Here is a 20,723-nt window from a genome sequence, read left to right on the forward strand (position 1 = left end):
AAGACGCAGACGTGTGTGGAGATGGAGCCTCAGAGACCAGGAGAAAGAGCCCCTGAAGGGAAGTAGGTTTCAGGAGTTTCATGGTCCAGGTGTAGGACAGACAGAGAGAAAAGGAGGGAGAGAGCAGGGGAGAGGGGGACACAGGAAAGGGCCACAGTGGAGAGAAAGGGAACAGGGAGACAGAGACAGATCCATAGACAGAAATACATAGTAGTGGGAAGGAGGGGAACCCTAATTTGAATGAGAGGTGAGCTGATGGGATGTGGATGGTTAAGTTGTGATATATCAGGCTTTATAGATATAGATTTTAAAGTATATTTTTTATTGATTTCAGGTTCACAGGGAGAGGGAAAGAGAGACAGATAGAAACAGCAATGAGTAGAGACAATCATTGATCTGCTGCCTCCTGCATGCCCCACACCGAGAATCTAAACTGCAACCTGCCCATATGCCCTGACCTTATGGTTCATACGTTCAAGCTCAACCACTGAATCTTGCTGCCTAGGTGTGCTTATATATTTAATTTAACATTGGCTGAATTGTTTTAGTTATACAGATTTGAATGAGAATGACAAATCTCCAGATTATGAGACTTGGTAATTTTATTATTATTTGCTTCCAATTGCAACCCTTAGTCACTCAGAGGGGAGAGACTTATCTGTTGGTCATGGGTCCCTTGTCATTTCCTGGGATGGCAACTAGGAGGTCACCTGAATCTGTCATCCATCACCTGATGCTTTTTCAAGGAATACTAGAAGCCTTAGCTTTGTTGCTGTGGTCTGTGGGGGTTGTGTGTGCTTCCATGGATTTACTTTTTCTATATGTGACACTTCATTTATTATTTAAAAACATCTGAGATAAATCCTCTGGGTCTTCTCAGATCTCCTGAGGAGCTTTAAGAAATGCCCTCAGGTGGGCTTTCCCCTGTGGAGTTGGACAGCTGCTCTGGGTGGGGCATCATTGGTTACTGAGGGCCTCCATGTGATTGGAAGGTGAGGCCAGGGATTAACAGGAGGGTTGCAGGATGCCTTTGTGAGAGTGGGGACCAGGCTTTGTTTAGGGGAGGTAAGGGGGTGCTCTGTTTGGTTTGGGAGGTCAAGGCAGCAATTCACGTTCTCATTTCTTTAGGACTTAGTGGAAGTCTTTGGAAGGAGAGACACATGAAGACAGACACTAGAAAATTCCCAGTGTGGTCTCCAAGTAGGAGCTCATTGTTCCTCACTCTCTCCTGTGACAAAGGACAAGAGGGCATGACCTTTTCCTCATTTGCAGGTCCTTCTGACTGTGTGTGAGGTGAGCTGATTAACAAGCTGTGCTGACTTCTTTGAAGGCACATTCTGTGACTCAACATATTGTCACCTGAGAAAACATCTCAGACCCCGATCAGGACCAGGACCAAATGGCTGCTTCTCAGGTAAAAGATGTGTCCTGTGTCAGTGGCTATGTTTGCTTTTCCTTGAATATCTGTTGATATATTTCTCTTTCCCTTCCCACACCTGTGTCTCCTCTTCTGCCCCTGTTACAGTCTGTCCTGTTACTCACAGCTGGCTGACTCAGTGCTGCTTCTCCCTGTGCCCCGTCATCCCTAAACCCCCCTTTCTGTACCTGCACTCCTTCCCACCAATTCTTCTCTTCTGAACCAGTCTCTCTATCTGAAGTTGGCACCCCCTTTGTTGCCCACACTTCTGTGCACTAGGACCCCTCTCCCTCTTAGTCCCCTTCATCTCTCTGGGGCTCCTTCCTCTCCTCCATATTTCTCTACTTTTGATGTTCTTGCCTTTCCAAGTTTTTTTCCTTTCCTTATTTCTTTCCTTTTTTCTTATGATAGGTCAGCATTTTCTATATTTCCCTCTCCTTTTAAATATATGTTTTATTGATTTCAGAATGTAAGGGAGATGGAGAGAGAGAGATAGAAACATCAATGAGCAGAGAGAATCATTGATCAGCTGCCTCCTATACACCCCACACTGGGGATTGAGTCTGAAACCTGGCGTGTGCCCTGACCAGGAATGGGAACCTGCCCTCCTGGTTCATAGGTCAGCGTTCTTCCTCTGAGCCACTCTGGCCCGGCTATACTTCTCTCCTTTGTCCCATAGCCTTCTCTGCCTTCATTTTATGCAGCCTCCCCAAGGTCAGGAAGCATTCCCACCTTTAATTAATGACTTTCAACTACTCAGAACATCCCTTTTGTGACAGATCTACCTGGAAAGGCAGCCATTTATAACATCCCTATTAGGATGGGGTCAGAGGCTCGTATATCTTGAAGAAGGGAAATGTAGGTTTTAGGTTCAAGTGGCTGCCGCATCAGCCTCATGATATGGGGTAAGAAAATGCACATTTGACTGCTCAGAGTAGCTCAGAAAGTTCTGAAAGAAGAGTAAATAGAAGAGATTTGCTCACTAGATTAGTACGAAAGACTTGGTAGGTAAATGTACTATTAGCTTACAGAACATGAGAGGTACATGGGCATTGACACGTGCAAAAATTAATGTTTATTTGTGATTATTTCCACATAATTATTTCTTAATTGAAGTATTTTTGCCAGTAATGTCAGTAGTGGTGACCTGGCCTTCCATGTACCTTAGTCACCTGATACCCATTGACTCAGTCAACATGATGTTCACGTGGCAGAGGTGCTGCACTCACTGTAGAGTTAATAGTCCCCCTTGCTCAGTAAGAAGGGTTAGTGGGGGTTTAATCAAAATTGTGCAAAGACCATTACTTCATATCTGGAAATGTCTCTATTCTTAGTTTGTGTTTGCTTTTTAAAATGAAGGGCTTACTTTTATTTCCTACAGATCATTGGCTTTTGCATGGGAGCTGTAAACAATCAGGCCTTGATTCTTTAAATTTTCATTATATTTTATACTCATGTAATGGACATACCCTTCATGATCACTTTTTGAATTTTCTAGAAAGTTTCCAAGAATGATATTATTATTATTTTTTTAATACATATATTTTATTGCTTTTTTACAGAGAGGAAGGGAGAGAGATAGAGAGTTAGAAACATTGATGGGAGAGAAACATCGATCAGCTGCCTTCTGCACACCCCCTACTGGGGATGTGCCCACAACCAAGGTACATGCCCTTGACCGGAATCAAACCCGGGACCCCTCAGTCTGCAGGCCGACGCTCCATCCACTGAGCCAAACCGGCCAGGGCTCCAAGAATGATATTATTAATGTATGTTCAGTTACATTAAATTTTTACAATATAGCTCTGCACTAATGACACACAAAAATTTTGAAAGGAATGTACTAGTAAGAAAAATTTGTTCCCCCAGTCTGGTGTGGATCAGTGGTAGGGGGTTTGATTCCTGGTCCAGGGCAACTAGGTCCTGGGTACGTATGGTAGGCAACTAATCCATGTGTCTCTGTGTCTCTTTTACATTGATATCTCTCTCACCCCGCCCCCACTTTCCCTCCTTTCCTCGCTCCCTCCCTCCCTGTCTTTTCCCTTTCATGCCTCTACCTCCCTGCATTCCACTTTCAAAATGTCAATGAAAAAATCTCCGCAGGTGAGGATTTACAACTACAAAAAGGAAATAATAGGTCTAATTTGTTTTGTATCCTTATGTTTCTCTCCTTATTGTATTTATATAAAACCCAAAGGGGATCATACACAAATAGATTCATGAGATTTACGGAATCACTAAACCATCTTGATTTCTTAGTGGTAAAATGTGTCTCTGTGCCTAAACTGTTAACATTATTTCAGCTATTTTTTCCCAAGTACATTTTTATGGATTTCAGACAGGAAGAGAGAGGTAGAGACAGACAGAAACATCAATGATGAGAGAGAATCATTGATCGGCTGCCTCCTGCACACCCCATGCTGGCATTGAGCCCACAACCTGGTCATGTGTCCACACGGCAATCGAATCTGACCTCTTGGTTCATGGGGCAGCACTCAACCACTGAGCCACACCAGCTGGATCATGCAGAATAATCTTATTCTAAAATTACTCATGTTAAATTTTCCACTAAGATTATGGTTCATATGTGTCCTATTCCATGAGAACTGTAAATTCCATTAATGACCCTTTTAGTTCAAAGTTCAGTATGAATTTTTTCCTCTGTTTTCTTTTTCTGTGTATTCAGAGGTATGGCACCTGATGCGGACACATTGACATCACAAGTAAAAAAAGTGAGTTTGTTACACGTGGAAACACAGGCCCCATCTGAGAACCTGGATCACAATCTGTGTCTTTACAGAAGTTCATTTCATTGTGGTCTGCTTTACACTTGAGAAGAAGTTCATATACTTCCAACACACCATCACATTTACAGCTGAGAAATATACACTACTGACCCTGAACGATGATGCAACACAGCACTCAGAAATCCATATGCCCGTGTCCATGCCTTGATTTATTGTTTAAAATATATTTTTATTGATTTCAGAGAGGATGGGAGAGAGAGAGAGAGAGAGAGAGAGAGAGAGAAACATCAATGATGAGAGAGAATCATTGTTCGGCTGCCTCCTGTAAACTCACCTAGTGGGGATTGCGCATGCAACCCAGACATGTGCTCTTGACTGGAATTGAACCCGCGATTCTTTAGTCTGCAGGCCGACACTCTATCTACTGAGTCAAATCAGCTAGGGCTATGCCTTAATTTTAAAGTTTATTTTCTTGTAAAGGAAAATCTGTACTGTGCATCTGTGTACATGTTTCATCCTCATTTGTTAGTGTCAGAAGACACATCAGAGAATGTTACTGGGGCAAAGTGATCTTATTGGGTGATTCAGGATACTCCCCTAGGACCCAGCCTCTTCTCCTAACACTGTTTTCATGTTGGGTGACATTATGAACTCTTCTGGTGACCTCTTGGTCAATGTGTCTTTTTGTTCAGGGACCGTTGACATTCAGGGATGTGGCCATAGATTTCTCTCAGGAGGAGTGGGAATGCCTGTACCCAGCTCAGCGGAAATTGTACCTGGATGTGATGTTGGAGAACTACAGCAACCTGGTCTCCGTGGGTGAGGATGACTCCTTCCTGAGTTCCTACTCCACCCCCACAATTTTTTTTCCTTTATTATTATAACATCTCTAAGGGGCTTCTGCTTTCTATGGTAGATTCTTGCTCTTGAGGAACAAATTGGGCCCTAGCTGGCTTGGCTCAGTGGATAGGCCCAGTGGCCTGCATACTGAATGGTCCCGGAATAGATTCTGGTCCAGGGCCAATCCCTGGGTTGCTGACTGGCTCCCCAGTAGGGGGTGTGCAGGAGGCTACAGATCAGTGATTTCTCTCTCATCATTGATGTTTCTCTCTCTCTCTTTCCCTCTCCCTTCCTCTCTGAAAGCAAGAGAAAAAAAATATTTTTTTAAAAAGGAACAAATTGGGAGATTCTTTGGTGTAGAAAAGAAAGGCTTTGTGATATGAATTAGGAACTCAGTGTTTGTACACTTTACATGTTGTCTACACTAATTAAGGTAATATCAGAAAATAATATTTTGGAAAATAATTTTCTAGAATATTCTAATATTCTACCATTTCTTCTGGCCAGAGGACAACCTGCATTGGAAATGGGAAAGCTTCTATCAAAATTCACACTCCATTTTCCTGTTTTAAATTAATTTTAAGATTTTGTTTATTTCAGGGTGGAAGGGATAGTTAGAGATAGAAACTTCAGCTGGGCATTAATTGATTTTTTTGTATGTGCTCTGTCAAGAGGTCAAACTTACAACGTTGGTATATCGGTACGATCCACGAAGTAACTGGGCTAACTGGGCAGGTAGATTGGATTCTTTCACTTAGATCTATGTATCTAGGTTTCTATCATGTCTTTTCATGGCTTGATGAATTATTTTTTTACAGTAGTGAATAAGACTTCATTGTATGTACTTCACTGTATTTATAATCCATTCACTTGTTGATGGACCTCTGCATTGCTTCCAATTTTTATAAATTATGAATAAACAGCCCCTTGTAGGCTTTTGTGTAGATAAAAGGTTTAACTCTGGCTTAATAGAATGGAGCCCAATTATTGGATCCCATGGCGAGTGTATATTTAGTTTTATAAAAACCTCCAGACCATCTCCCCAACCGGCTGTAGCATTTGGCATTTTCAGCAGCAGTGATTGGGAGTTCCAGGTGCTCCACATCACCAAGGTACTTGGTGCGTTCAGTGTTCTGGATTCTGACCTGTTCAGTGGTGGTTGAGTGTTGCTTGCCTGTGCTGTTGTTACTTCTCATTGTTTTCATGTGAATTTCCTTAGTGACATAAGATATGCAGGATCTTGTTAACTGATATTCTATGTGTATGTCTTTTATAGTGCTGTGGCGTTAAGGTGTTTGGCCCTTTTCAGTCATGTTGGTTCTTTTGTCCATGTTGAGTTGGAAGATTTCTTTGTGGTTTTGCATAATTGTCCCATACATGTTGACTTTTTTACTAATGTAGTAGTGGCCCCGTGCACATTGAAAGGAAAATAATTAGAAGAAATATTTTAATATTGTTATTTTCCCTCTCTGTATAATAGAAGTGTCTGAGATGAAAGAAAATGAGTTAATTGTATATGAAAATAATATATACCATAAATTGATTTTTAAATAAATAATAACAACATGATACAACAACAACAAGACCTCATATGAAAACAAGAAAAACATGATATAAAACAACAAAAACATAATATAAAAACAACATTGATACAAACGACTAATAAATTGATTAAACTTATTCTGATATCTCCCTATATAACACATTAAAGAGTGAAATACCAACAAACACCTAACAAGATGACAATCATTTAAGCGTAAAACCTGTTGGGAAAATTGGACAGATATATGCAAGAAAATGAAACTAGACCATCAACTTACACCATACACAAAAATAAACTCAAAATGGATAAAGGACTTAAATGTACGACAGGAAACCATAAAAATTCTAGAAGAATCCAAAGGCAACAAAATCTCAGACATATGCCGAAGCAATTTCTTCACTGATACAGCTCCTAGGGCACTTGAAACTAAAGAGAAAATGAACAAATGGGACTACATCAAAATAAAAAGCTTCTGCACAGCAAAAGAAACCATCAACAAAACAACAAGAAAACCCACTGCATGGGAAAACATATTTGCCAACGTCATATCTGATAAGGGCCTAATCTCCAAAATTTATAGGGAACTCATACAACTTAACAAAAAGAAGATAAACAATCCAATCAAAAAATGGGCAAAGGATCTAAATAGACACCTTTCAAAAGAGGACATTCAGAAAGGGAGGTGTGCAGGCAGCTGATCCGTGTTTCTCTCTCATCGATGTTTCTGGCTCTCTGTCTCTCTCCCTTCCTCTCTGTGAGAGAGTCAATAATGATATTTTTTAAAAAAAGAGAGAAATGACAGTGAACCGTGTTGAAAAAAATGACTTCATCACATTTGGTTTACCATTTATGTTTCTTTATAATAACCTTTCTGGACATTTTCTTTCTACTATTTTGAAGGTTTGGTACTAAATTATGAACTACTAGTTTCTTCCTGCAAATGGTTAAGTCAATGGTTCTGTTATTTCTCAGGATTTATAAAATGGGAATCTAACAACCGCATAGGACTGCAGCAGAGATCAGTAGACACTGCACATCTGGATAGAGGACTGCCCCTGGCATAGAACAGATCGATGCTCAGTAACTACTGGCCTTCGTAGTGCTCAGGAGAAGGACTAAGTACATGGTCCCGAGCTCATCCATTCTCTCGTTCTGTTCCCTGTGCCTTCCAGAAGCCCAAGCCACCCATTTCTTCTCTGGGCCGCTCTCTGCTGCTCCCTACGTGTCCCTATCAGGGCAAACAACTCCCTTTGTCATCCTCCAGGCACAACCCTCACCATGGCCACACCCCAACTGCCTCTCCTACTCCTCCCTTTGGCCTCACACTAAGCCAACCTCTCTCATGGTATGTACCACACTGTTTTGTTATTGGCCTGTTAACTTGTCTGGCTCCTCCCATAAATTCCTCTTTGCACTACTATCACCTTCTGGTAGTCTTGAGAGATGCATTCTGAGACTGGCACAATTCTCTAGATTTTTTTAGTAACTCTTTCTTTCTTTTTTACTATCCAACCTAATATTTTTAGCTTCATTGGTGATCATTAATTTTATTCAGAAAGCTTTCCTTCAAGCCCCAGCTCCACCACCTACTAACTGAGACTCTGGGCAAGTCATGTCCTCTCTCTGTGCTTCAGCTTCCTCATCTGTCCCATGAGGGTAACAACAGTGCCCACCCCAAAGGGCTGTTATATGGATTAAATGAGTTCACACATAAAAGGCCTTAGAACGGTACCCAATACATAGGAAGCATTGTAAGTGCTTGCTCATCTCCAACAAACATGTGGAGTGCCAACGTCATGTCAGGCACCGTGCCAGGCAGTGAGGATACAGCAATAGCGGGAAATCCATGGTCCCTGCCCTCCTGGAGCTTGCGCTGTCCTGGCAGATCTCCTCGGCTCTCCCTCAGAGATTCAGAACCTGTCCTTGGAGTCCAGGAATTTGCATGTTAACAAACCCCAAGTGCTTTGAATCAGGTGGTCACTGAGCCAAACTTGGAAAAACTCTGAAAACTAATGCACTCTCCTGCATATGTGGGATTTAAACTCCTGCTCCAGTCCCATCATGCATCTCATATGCCCTGAGCCTTTGAGAAGAGCCCAAACTCGGAACAGGAGCAGTGACTCCGGAGGGAAATAAGGTCAGCAGTGGAGGCAACCCTCAGAAGTTTGGCTGAGATGACGAGGAGCAGCAGCTGGAAAAACACACGAAGTTCAGGGAGGCATTACATTAAACTTTTAAAATGCTCTTTTAAAGTTCCCAATCTGGTTTAGCCCCACCAAGGCAGAAAGAAGGGCCTCAGACCTTCCCCCCGCCCCCCATGCTGGCAGCTGAGCCCCTCAGGTGGTCACTGGGGCTGAAGCATGGCTGCAGTGGCATGGGGAGCGGGGAGGCAGGATGCTGTCTGCTGACTTGTTCAGAGCTGCTGCTAGATGTGATGGGGAAAGAGAAAGCAAACTGACATTTAGTCGCTTTTATTCTAGTTTTTAAGTTCTCTATGGAGAATACACCCTTTCTAGCCTGCCTGCTAGAAAGGGTGTATTCAGACAGACAGCTCCTACCATCTGACCCCTGTGCCACCAGTGGGAGGGACAGGGCTGGCCCCAGGACCTGGGTGTGCATCTTGGCTCCTTCACATTCTAGCGGACTGGTCTAGACAAGCTCCTCACCTTCTTTGAGCCTCAGTGCCCTTTGGCTCACGGAACTTGAGGCTAATTCTTACCTGTCAGTGTCATTGTGAGGAGGGAGGGAGATAATAGGATGGCTCAAAGAGCAGAGCACATGGTAACTACTTACTAAGTGTCCTTTCAGAGTAAGGAAACAGAGAAGACGTGGCTAGTGTTGCCCTGCCTCCGGGCCCCAGAAGCTTGGCCCTGTGCAGATGCCTGGGGTGGATCCAAGCAGGGTAGACAGGGTGGTGGGTGGGGGTGAGTGTCCTTGCAGCGGGTCCAGCCAAATCTGAGGGGTGAGCGTCCACTCCTCAGGTTGGGCTGGACCCGCTGCAATTCCTCTCACCCTGTGCTCAGCACAGTCGCTGTCTGTGTGCAAGGGCCTCCCCAGATCCCCAAAGGCCGGGCCTATGCCCAGCCCTTGCCCTCCCCACAGTCCTCAGGAAGCACCACTGCCTGGGCCACAGGGGGCAGTTGTCATGGGGATGCTGGGCCTGCTGAGCTGCCTCCTTAGCAACAGGACTTTCAGGTCAGTTACCATGGAAACAGCATCCACTCAGCCATCAGTAATGGGAAGCGGGTTCCCTGCCCTTTCTGAGGACTTTCCTTTCTGCCATGCGGATGGGGCACCACGGCACTCCCTGAGCAGCCAGGAGCCCCCAGGGACTTGGCTTTTCCAATGGCAGATCACTGCTTCTCCCCTACTGGGCAAGGTCCCAGGGCTTACAGGGACCTTCTGCAGCCAGCGGTGGTAGAGGCTGTCATCTAAGGGTTTTACAAGGGTCTGGGGGCCAGGCCTAGCATCCTCCCCAGGGCAGTGGGGAGTGGGCAGCACTTCCTAACAAGGCCTGAATCCAGAGGATGCCCTCAGGTTCCCTAACCCATACAGAGCCCAAAGGCTGTGGCTCATTCTTGGCCACTCTGAAAGGCAACCCTCTGTCCTGGTCATGAAACCCCCAGCTCAGTCACCTTTTGTCCCCAACCGCCCTCCAGCTTCTGAGGGCCCAACTGACCAGGCTAAGATGGTATATCCCTGTTTGGAACCAGCTGGAGCTCATGTGCACATTACTGCCCCCCTCCTCCTTCAGGGAGCATCAGGGCGTCCCAGGGACTCTGGCAGCTGGGGTGGGAAGGATCTCAGTCAGGGTCTCCCCCTCCACTAACTGACAAAGGATGCACACACACTCTCTCATCCTCCTCCTTACTCTCACCAGCCCATACACAGAGCAGAGCTGCCTCCAGTGTCCGCAAGTGCTCTAGGGCAGCGGTCGCCAATCTTTTGGACCTCATGGACCACCAGTGGTCCGTGGACCACCAGCTTGCGACCACTGCTCTAGGGGACCTGTCCACTGCCCTCCACAGCCTTGCTCCTGAGCCCCCAGTATTCATACCCCAATAACTTCATTCCCCCTCAATCCCTGGCCCCTAAAAGAAGGCAGCATCTATTGGATTTTTCTTTTATTTAAATAAAATATACAACATGGCAAAAAAAAAAAAAGAGTAAAACCACTCATTTAAGAGTAAAAACACTTTCGGAGTACTTAACTAATTACCCTTGTGATGAGGTTTTTACAATTTTAACGTCACATGCTCTTTGAGAGAAAGCAACATATAACTGACTATATCTGAAAACGGATTCAGGTAGGAATATTCGTACTCTGTCTAGAGTTTGTTCTTGTGATTTATTAATAGTTATTGCAAATGCTGGCATCACGGGAAACTGTGTTCGAATTATTTTATATGGGAGGCCAGTGTCAGACAAGGACAAATATCGCACTTGGGCGAGTCAACATTTATTTTTCAATTTCCAGTGCGTGTCATATGTTCCGGGTGGTCGGACAGATGTATGGTCGGTCACTTAGCCTTTTATATATATACTAGAGGTCTGGTGCATGAAATTTGTTTACGGGTAGGGTCCCAAGGCCTGGCTGGCGATCAGGGCCTATTGGGCCTTCCAGCTGCAGGCTGGGGCCTTCCTTCCCTGAATACCAGCTGCCGGCCGGGTCCTTCCTTTATTCCAAGCCGCTTCCTGGTGGTTAGAGCATGTCATAGCAAGCAACCGAACTCCCTGTCTCTCAGTCAAACTCCCAAGGGGAGACTTTGCATATTAACCTTAAATATATATAGATTTTCGTTATATTATATAGTTGTCTTTCTTTTCTCCTTTTCAGCTTTAAGATACTTAGTTCCATTCTTTTACAGGTAAATAATATATTTCCATTAATGTAGTACCAGTTTGATTACAATTATTTTGTGTTTCTGGTGGTACACTTCTTCGGTTTCTTTGCATGACTTCATATCTTTTGTTGATATTCAGGAATTGTATACAAACAGGCTTTTAAACAAGTTTTCTATAGGAGGAAACAAATAATAACCATCTGTGGAACCAATTCTACATTCTGTCAACACTGATTTCAGGATCTGTATTCCTGGCTTGGTTGTCTGTTTAATTTTCCAGACCCACAGTATCTTTTCAGGCTTGATATACATCTTCAGTACCACAGTCTTTGTGGTGCTTGAACAACTTCTCATTCTTTCTTCGCAGTAGCCACTATAGGACACTCACCACGTGCTGCCATTCTGTTCACACTCTTTTGTGTCATGCACAACAGACACATGTTCTTCAAGATGCTTCAAAACAAGGAGATCATTGAACATGCCCTTCCCTCATTTCTCTCTCTCTCTCTCTCTCTCTCTCTCTCTCTCTCTCTCTCTCTGTCGCGAAGAAACTGGGAATTTGGAGTGTTTTTATAATATTGCCATTTTGTTCCAGGGGGTTTGAGCAGGTATCATTGCAAATATAAGCAACTCTTTCTCCCCCTTTGATGTGAGTTTTCTTCATTGTACCTATCTTGAGCTTTTGTTGAATCCTAAACTGGCTCTTGGAGTACTCCAAAATGTCATTTGATCAATACTTGCTGGTAAGGTTAAAGTGCATTCACCTGATTATAAAAACTGAAAATTTGTTTTCTTTCAGCTATACCATCTAAGGATAACCATGTCTTTATGCCAAAGCCCGGAATACAAGATTTATTCTCTGAAATAATACTGGTAAGATATAAAAGGTGTCGCTTTGATAATGTACACTTAATGAAAGCCTTGGAATTTGAGGAAGAGTGTGATGAGAAGGGAGAATATTAATATAAACAGAACTAATCTGGAACAGTTATCATAATAAATTTCTTTTTACCTAAAGTCAGGTATATTATGCATTTGGGAAACCTCCCAATTTAAAGTCAGTTAAACATTGGCAGATCAGTGTGTTTGTGCACGTGAAGGTTGAAAACAAGTTTTTACTGTTATGCATTTTTGGAAAGGAAATCTAGAAAAAGTAGGAATTTCCATTGTCTGTAGTGTAAATAATGATTTGCTTTGTTTAAAATGTAGGGTAGGATTAAACTTCGTCAATTATTTCTAAAATACATAGATTTATATTGTACCTATAAAATTACAATGTGCTAAATTTGGCAATCTTTTATGTTTTTATTTATTTATTTATTTATTTATTAAAAGCATGGAACGCTTCACGAATTTGCGTGTCGTCCTTGTGCAGGGGCTGTGCTAATCTTCTCTGTATCGTTCCGATTTTAGTATATGTGCTGCCGAAGCGAGCACACTTTTATGTTTTTATATTAAAAATATATTTTAATTGATTTTAGAGAGTAAGGGAAAGGAAGAGGGAGAGGAAAACATCAATGATAAGAGACGATCATTCATTGGCTGCCTCCTGCATGCCTCCTAATGGGGACTGATCCCTCAGCCGGGGCATGTGCCCTTACCGGGAATGGAACCGTGATCTTCTTGTTCATATGTCGAATCTCAACCACTGAGACATGCCAGCAGGGCAATTTGGTAATCTTTTATTTATTTATTTTTATGATTATTATTTTAAAATATATTTTTATTGATTTCAGAGAGGAAGGGAGAGGGAGAGAGAGAAACATCAATCATGAGAGAGAATCATTGATTGGCTTCCACCTGTACGCCCCCTCCTGGGGATCGGGACCTGAACCCAGGCTTGTGCCCTTGACTGGAATAGAAACTGGGACCCTCCAGTCTGCAGGCCAATGCTCTATCCACTGAGCCAAACCAGCTAGGGCAATTTAGTGATCTTTTAAACAAGGATTCATCCTTTTTCCTCTGACAATTAATGTCTTGTATTTATTTTTTGTCTATAATTTTAATATATTAGGAAAGCTTTTGTTATACAGCGATTTTGGTTTAATGTGTATCACAGAATGGTTTTTATGGAACAAGTGTACATGTTTAATGAAATTATAACCATCACTAAAGGTCTTTCTATCTCCCATAATCACCAGAGTACACATAATGAAGATAGAAGTTATCAATGGATTGAACATTGGAAAAACTTTAAGCTAGAGTCATATCTTAATCATCAGACAAGTGAGCTTGCAGAGGACCATTATAAAAGTGAAAAAGTCTTTGACCAAATGTCCAATAACAACAGACATCAGGTTATTGCTATTGTGGAGAAGACACGCAAAGGAAATAAATATGTCCAGTCTTTTCAGCAGTCTTCAAATTACACTGAACAAGAGATAATTCATCATGGGGCAGAAGCTTACAAATCAAATCCGTGTGGGAGAGTCTTCAGTCAAATATTCAATCTAAATAGACGCAAAAAAATCCAAAGTGGAGAAAAACCTTATAAATGTCAAGATTTTGGTAAAATATCTTATTGGCCTTCAGGTTGTACTTTAAATCACAGAATTCATCCTGGAGAGAAGGCTTTCAAATGTAAAGCATGTGGCAAAGCCTTTAAATGCCATTCCTCTCTTATTGTACATAAGGGAAGAATTCACACAATAGCAAAATTTTACAAACTCAGGGAAAGTGGAAAATGCTTTATTCAGTCCTCAAGACATACTCAACATCATAGAAATCATAGGGAAGAAAAGTCTTATAAATGTTCTGAATGTGGCAAAACCTATAGCCGGCCCTCAACCTGTACTCTTCATCAGAGAATTCACACTGGAGAAAACCCTTTTAAATGTAGAGAATGTGGCAAATCCTTTAAAAACCATGCAGTTCTTACTAATCATCAAAGTGTTCATACTGAAGATAGGCCTTATAAATATAGAGTGTGTGGTAAAGCATTCCTCCACGCCTCAAACATTCGACATCAGAAAGCTCATACTGGAGAGAAACCTTACATATGTAGAGAATGTGGCAAAGCCTTTACCCGGTCCTCACAGCTTACTTGTCATCAGAGAGTTCATTCTGGAGAAAAGCCTTATAAATGTAGAGTATGTGGCAAAGCCTTTAGCGATCCCTCCTCTTTTAATAGACATCAGAGAGTCCATACTGGAGAGAAGCCTTATAAATGTAGAGAATGTGGCAAAGACTTTAGGCAGTCCTCTGCTCTTAATTATCATCAGAGAGTTCATACTGGAGAGAAGCCTTATAAATGCAGAGAATGTGGGAAAGCCTTTACCCAGTCTGCATCCCTTACTAATCATGAAAAAGTTCACACTGGAGAAAAACCTTATAAATGTAGAGAATGTGGCAAAGCCTTTGCCCGATCCTCAACCCTTATTGCACATCAGAGCATTCACACAGGAGAGAAGCGTTATACATGTAGAGACTGTGGAAAATCCTTTGTCACTTCCTCAAAACTTACTAAGCATCAGAGAGTTCACACTGGAGAGAAGCCTTATAAATGTAGAGACTGTAGCAAAGCCTTTAGCCAGTCCTCATCCCTTATTAATCATCAGAGAGTTCACACTGCAGAGAAACCTTATAAATGTAGAGAATGTGGCAACTCCTTTATCAGCTCCTCTGGCTTTACTAAACATCGGAGAGTTCACACTGGAGAGAAGCCTTATAAATGTAGAGAATGTGGCAAAGCCTTTAGCCAGTCCTCACAACTTACTTGTCATCAGAGAGTTCATTCTGGAGAGAAGCCTTATAAATGTAGAGAATGTGGCAAAGCCTTTAGATGGTCCTCACACCTTACTAGACATCAGAACGTTCATACTGGAGAGAAGCCTGATAAACAGAGAATGTAACACAGCCTTTCATCAGTGTTTCTGCCTTACTGTACAGCAGAGTTCGTACTTGAGAGAAGACTCAAAGATGTGAGGAGTGCCCTAACCACTTTGACTCGGTGGATAGAGCATCGGCCTACAGACTGAAGGGTCCCAGGTTCGATTCCGATCAAGGGCATGTACCTTGTTTGCGGGCACATCCCCAGTGGGGAGTGTGCAGGAGGCAGCTGATCGATGTTTCTCTCTCATCGATGTTTCTAACTCTCTATCCCTCTCCCCTCCTCTCTGTAAAAAATCAATAAAATATATTAAAAAAAAAAAGATGTGAGGAGTGTCGTGAATTCTTTACCAGCTGTGAGAACTTACTAACATCACAGAATAGATACTGGCAAGAAGCCTTATGAATGTAAAAAATGTAGACAAGCCTTTAAAAGGCATTCATGTCTTACTGTACCTGAGAGACCTCATACTAAAGACAGTCCTTACAAATGTAGACTTTGGGCTGGAGCCTTTACTCACAGCTCAAAATTTACTGAACATCAGAGATTTTATAGTGGAGGGAAGCTTTACACTGTAGAAAATGTGAGAAAGCCTTTAACCTGAGGTCTAACCTACTCAACATTTTAGGAAACATTCTAAAGAAAAACAGCAAAAATATAAAATTTTCATCTAAGGATTTAAGTTTCAATGGTTGAAACTACATTGAGAATGTTAAAATAAGGTCTTACAGCCCTGACCGGTTTGGCTCAGTGGATAGAGCTTCGGCCTGCGGACTGAAAGATCCTAGGTTCGATTCTGGCCAAGGGCATGTACCTTGCTTGCGGGCACACCCCCAGTGGGTGGTGTGCAGGAGGCAGCTGATCGATGTTTCTCTCTCATCGATGTTTCTAACTCTCTATCCCTCTCTCTTCCTCCCTGTAAAAAAATCAATAAAATATATTTAAAATAAAATAAGGTCTTACAAATTATCAGGCATATGTCAAAGTATATATCCTCATTTATATGTCATAGAACCTCTTGGAATTATTACTGGATCAAAGCCCAGCAGATACAAAGAATGTGACAAAGCTTACTCAGTATGCAAACCTTACCTGACATCAGAATTCATACTGGGGAGAAACAATACAAATGTAAACATTAAAGTCTTTAATCAGCATCCGAAGCTTATTCCTCACATTGGGATTTATTCTAGGGAAAAACCTTAAAACTGAAGAATGTGGGAAATCGTATAGTTGGATCTATGGCCCCAGTCTGTTGATGTTCTGTTTGTGAACGGTGACGCTGAGTTGATCTCGGAGTGCAGGATGAGTTTAGAGAAGCCGAGGGCTACCGCTCGCTCAGGCAAGTAGCAAAGCCCCCAAAACTCTCATGGCTTTTATTTGGGGAGTACAGCAAATAACAATGGAGTACAGTAAGTGACAATGATTAACAAGCATGCTTATGAGATCATCTGAGCTAAGTTATACATTAAACTATTCATTTCCTATGTTATACGACGACCCTTTCCACCTGCAGCAGTGTACCTTCCCTAGAACTTTCCACACCCTCATGGACTATTTATCACCTCAAGGAAAGTTCTGCCTCTGAACAATAAGTCTTGCTTGCAAGACTTTGTTCTGATGTGGCCCGCTTGCAGGCCCCTGCCTTTTCTTGGCAGAACGTCCTCTTATAGTTAACTTCATTCCACTTGACCAGCTACACAGTCTTATCAGGGATTATAATTGGGTAGAAATTTTGTGGTTTTGATATAGGAGGAAGGACTTTCGTTTAAAATATACAATTTATAAAACTCCAAGAATTTTGCTTTAAGTGACTTTAAAGATGTAAAAACTTTATCCAAGTATGTAATTGATTATGAATTTTAAAAGTATCACTGAATTTTCACTAGATCGATAGCCAAAATGCCTTTCAGGTATAGCCATAAATCAGTACGCACAGTGTACTCCTAACTTTAAATGTTAGGTAATGTTTGTATACTTGAATATATCAAAGGAATTGATGTTTCCATATGTACAGTTACTTAGAGTGTTATCATATTGAAATTATTTGAAGGCTTTTGAAAAGGAAATATTAATTTGATTGTCTTCCCATATCACTTGATGCTGCTGTTTTATTCCTGGTGTTTGTGTGAGTGAACTCATGGGGTTGATTGTTTCTGCCTTAAAGATCTATGAGCTGTTGTGTATTATATGGACTTACTTGTGTACACATTCCCATGGAATATTGGGTATATTGTAAGGCACAATATTTTCTTCTATTAGAGAATAATCCTATTGAATAAATCTTTTAAAATAGTTCTCGAGTTTTGTAAATGATGTCATCAAAGTTACTTCCTTTTCTGTGCCAATGTGTTCAGCTGAACACATTTTTGAGGGCATGTCAATTTGTGGTTGTCACATTTAGGTGACCGGAACTACACTCAGTACAGTGCTGTCTGTGTAATAGATTGCCATAATTAAGAGGAATATTGCAATACCAGTGACATTGATGTACCCAGGATGCAGAATTGGCATGAATTCTGCATGTGGAGCGAGGACATCTTTCGCAGGCTGCACTGCTGGATGAACTCAGAAAAATTAATTCTATGTCTTTCATTTCTCATTTCCTGTTCCTCTGATTTTTCACTTCGTCTTCTAAGCTCCATTCCTTTGGCAGTGGTGGAACCACAGCATGTAAAGCTTCCTGTCCCACATCAGCCTTTCAAGCCCCTGTAACTTTCACTCACACTCAGTAGTTTGGAATTTTTAATGCAATGACTGACATCATAATTTGGCAAATATTTTGCTTTATATTCATGAAGTAGGTAGGCCATGATTCGAGTTTTCATGCTGATACCTATAGGTATTTTTTGGTGTTTTTTTTAGACTGGATTAATGCTTTTATTAATGATAGCATTCATACTACATTTCTAAGATTTACAACCAAAAGATCATATTGTATTTACATGCAATGGACAGTCCAAGCTAACAAATTCAAACCACAGCTCTGGTTAAGACCATGGTTTGTTCCAAATTAAATTAAATACATAATACTCTTACCTCTTCCTTTCAACATGTACAGTAAAAACCCACTCTTCCATCTTTTAAGGAATATAAAAATTGCATTGACAACTGCACTGATTAGCAAAAATATTTAAAACCTGAGAGATAAGCCCAACTATATTTGAGTGCTAACACGTGTACATTTGAACGCTTGATAGCACAGACTGGTCAGTGGTCAATAATGTGTGATGCAGGTGGCTCAGAGGGCCTGCCGGGGCTTGGCCTGAGACCCATGCCGCCTGAGCTGTATACCACAGATGAACTGGGGGTTTTCTCAGTATGGTTGTTTTCTTTCTGTTTTCATTTCTTCTTGCTTTAAGAGGAAAAAAACAACAACTCTCTGGCCCACTCAGATGGGGTTTTTACATGAGAACATAGACATAGTGATACCTATAGTTTTTAATATGAAGTTTTGGAATACCACAAATTGGCATCTGTGTATTTCGTAATTTGAATGACTTTTCTTGTCCTGATTCTCATTAGAAACCATAAGAATTTCTCATTGTTATCCCGTTAACTTCTTTATTGGGAGGAATTAAGCCATGTTATACTGGTTTTATTCTTACTTTTAAATTTGGATGCAAAGTTATTTTGTTTATTCACAGCCTGACCAGAAGTATGTCCGTTGGCATTAGCTGTCCCTGGAGTGTTTTCCAAGCCGTCACTCTAGTACCAGGGACAGCAGGTAAGCAGAGATTGAAATGAAAGCCCACCATTTATTACTTCTCTGCTGTCCAGTGCTGAATTTTACAAGGTGATAAATATCAGTTCCTATGCACGTGCCACCCAAAGGACAGACAAAGTCATTGCAGAAAGAAGATGTTCAATATTTTTCTTTTTTTTTTCCTTTTTCTTTTTTTTAAATTTTAGAGACGACATAGGAAGGGGAGAGAAAGAAACATGGATTTGTTGTTCCACTCATCTGTGTCCTGACTGGGGATCAAATCACTATCCTTGGTGTAGCGAGACAATGCTCTAACCAACTCAGCTACCCTGCCAGGGCCAGATGACATGAATTTGAAAGCAGGAAGAATTTTCACAGAGGCAATAGGGGACAAACAAGAACATCCTAAAGGAGACCAAATTTGTGAAACCCAAATTTATTTCTATTTAAAAATGCTCAAGAAACTTTAAAAAGGCCCAAAAGCCCAAAGGCATCCAGGTTTAATTTCAGATCATCCTGACTTGGCATACTTCCGTTTCTCCTTTTGTGAGGCATCGATTTGATCCTTGTTAATGAGACACCTCGGCAATTCTAGTTGGATTGTGCTGACATCTTGTGACTCCCGTTATCTGTCATAAGTGGCCATCAGGTTATGAACGATGAGAAACGTAAGACCAGAAATAATCACGAGACGTCTGCAGATTTTACTTGAATATCCTTTCTGAATTATTCTTTGCAACCAGGCCCAGTGATCAATTTGAGTAGGGGAGATCATAATGAGTGTCACCTGCAAAGACTGGTATTAAATGCCACTCTTGCAGAAAGAAACCAGCAAACACCCTTCAAGATGAAACAGCCCAATATTTTTCTACTCTACTTTCTGACATACCCATGGAGCATTCGTATCTATATGTATCTGTTGATATTTTGTGACTGGGACTCATTTGGACCAGGGGCTTTAGGAAGTGTTCTGTTACAGGACATACTAAGTGTACCGGTTAATAATTCGGATTTTGTAATCAAAGAAAACAATAATTTCAAGAGAAACATCAAAAGTGCTTTATTCGCCCTAACCGGTTTGGCTCAGTGGATAGAGCGTCAGCCTGTGGACTGAAGGGTCCCGGGTTCGATTCCGGTCAAGGGCATATACCTTGGTTGCGGGCACATTCCCAGTAGGGGGCGTGCAGGAGGCAGCTGATTGATGTTTCTCTCTCATTGATGTTTCTAACTCTCTATCCCTCTCCCTTCCTCTCTGTAAAAAATCAATAAAATATATTTTTTAATAAAGTGCTTTATTCAAGGTAATGTCCATTGCTAGGTACACATTTCCCCCACCTTTCAGGGAATTTGTTGGTACCGTCCCAATAGAACTTTTCTTGTTTTGAGGCAAACCATTCGTACGTTTTGATGTGCTGCTCAAAAAGTGCATGTGCCATCAATCAGAACAAGTGGTAATCTGAAGGAGCAAGGTCTGGTGAATACGGTGGGTGGTTTAATACTTCGCAGGCAAGAGCTTTTAACATGTCTTAAACTGCTTTCGCAGTGTGTGATGGGCATTATCATGAAGCACAATTTCTTTGCTGTGTCTTCATGCCCATTCTGGTCGTTTTATGATCAAAGCGTGGTTCAAATTGACCTGGACATTCCTTGTCTTTCACATAGAAATCATCACTTTGAAAGCAATTAAACCAGTATTCACAAGTATCTTGAGAGGGAGCATGTTCACCATAAGTTTCCCAAAATATATGATAACGTTCAGCACCAGTTCAAAATAAAGTAATGAATTAAAACTTCCCA

At 41.6% G+C, this 20,723-nt stretch overlaps 1 protein-coding gene across 6 annotated transcripts in view; it reads left to right on the forward strand.

The window, feature by feature from the left end:
* LOC102239270 (zinc finger protein OZF-like) overlaps positions 1–20,723 on the forward strand; it is a 120,632-nt gene that overhangs the window by 16,281 nt on the left and 83,628 nt on the right. The window contains exons 1-4 of one of the 6 annotated variants that reach the window (XM_014528755.1): positions 350–505; positions 1,273–1,414; positions 4,104–4,149; positions 4,857–4,983. The exons of 1 other annotated variant lie outside the window; for it this stretch is intronic. In XM_014528755.1, coding sequence (XP_014384241.1) covers positions 4,108–4,149; positions 4,857–4,983 — 169 coding nt within the window. In that variant the 5' untranslated portion in view covers positions 350–505; positions 1,273–1,414; positions 4,104–4,107. Of the gene's footprint in view, positions 1–349; positions 506–1,272; positions 1,415–4,103; positions 4,150–4,856; positions 4,984–12,190; positions 12,344–20,723 lie in introns of those variants that run through there. 4 more of the 6 variants (XR_001359533.1, XM_014528756.1, XM_014528758.1 and 1 more) reach the window with 4 other exon arrangements.

The sequence above is a fragment of the Myotis brandtii genome, unplaced genomic scaffold (genome assembly GCF_000412655.1).
Source record: "Myotis brandtii unplaced genomic scaffold, ASM41265v1 scaffold650, whole genome shotgun sequence".
Taxonomy (NCBI): Eukaryota; Metazoa; Chordata; class Mammalia; order Chiroptera; family Vespertilionidae; genus Myotis; species Myotis brandtii.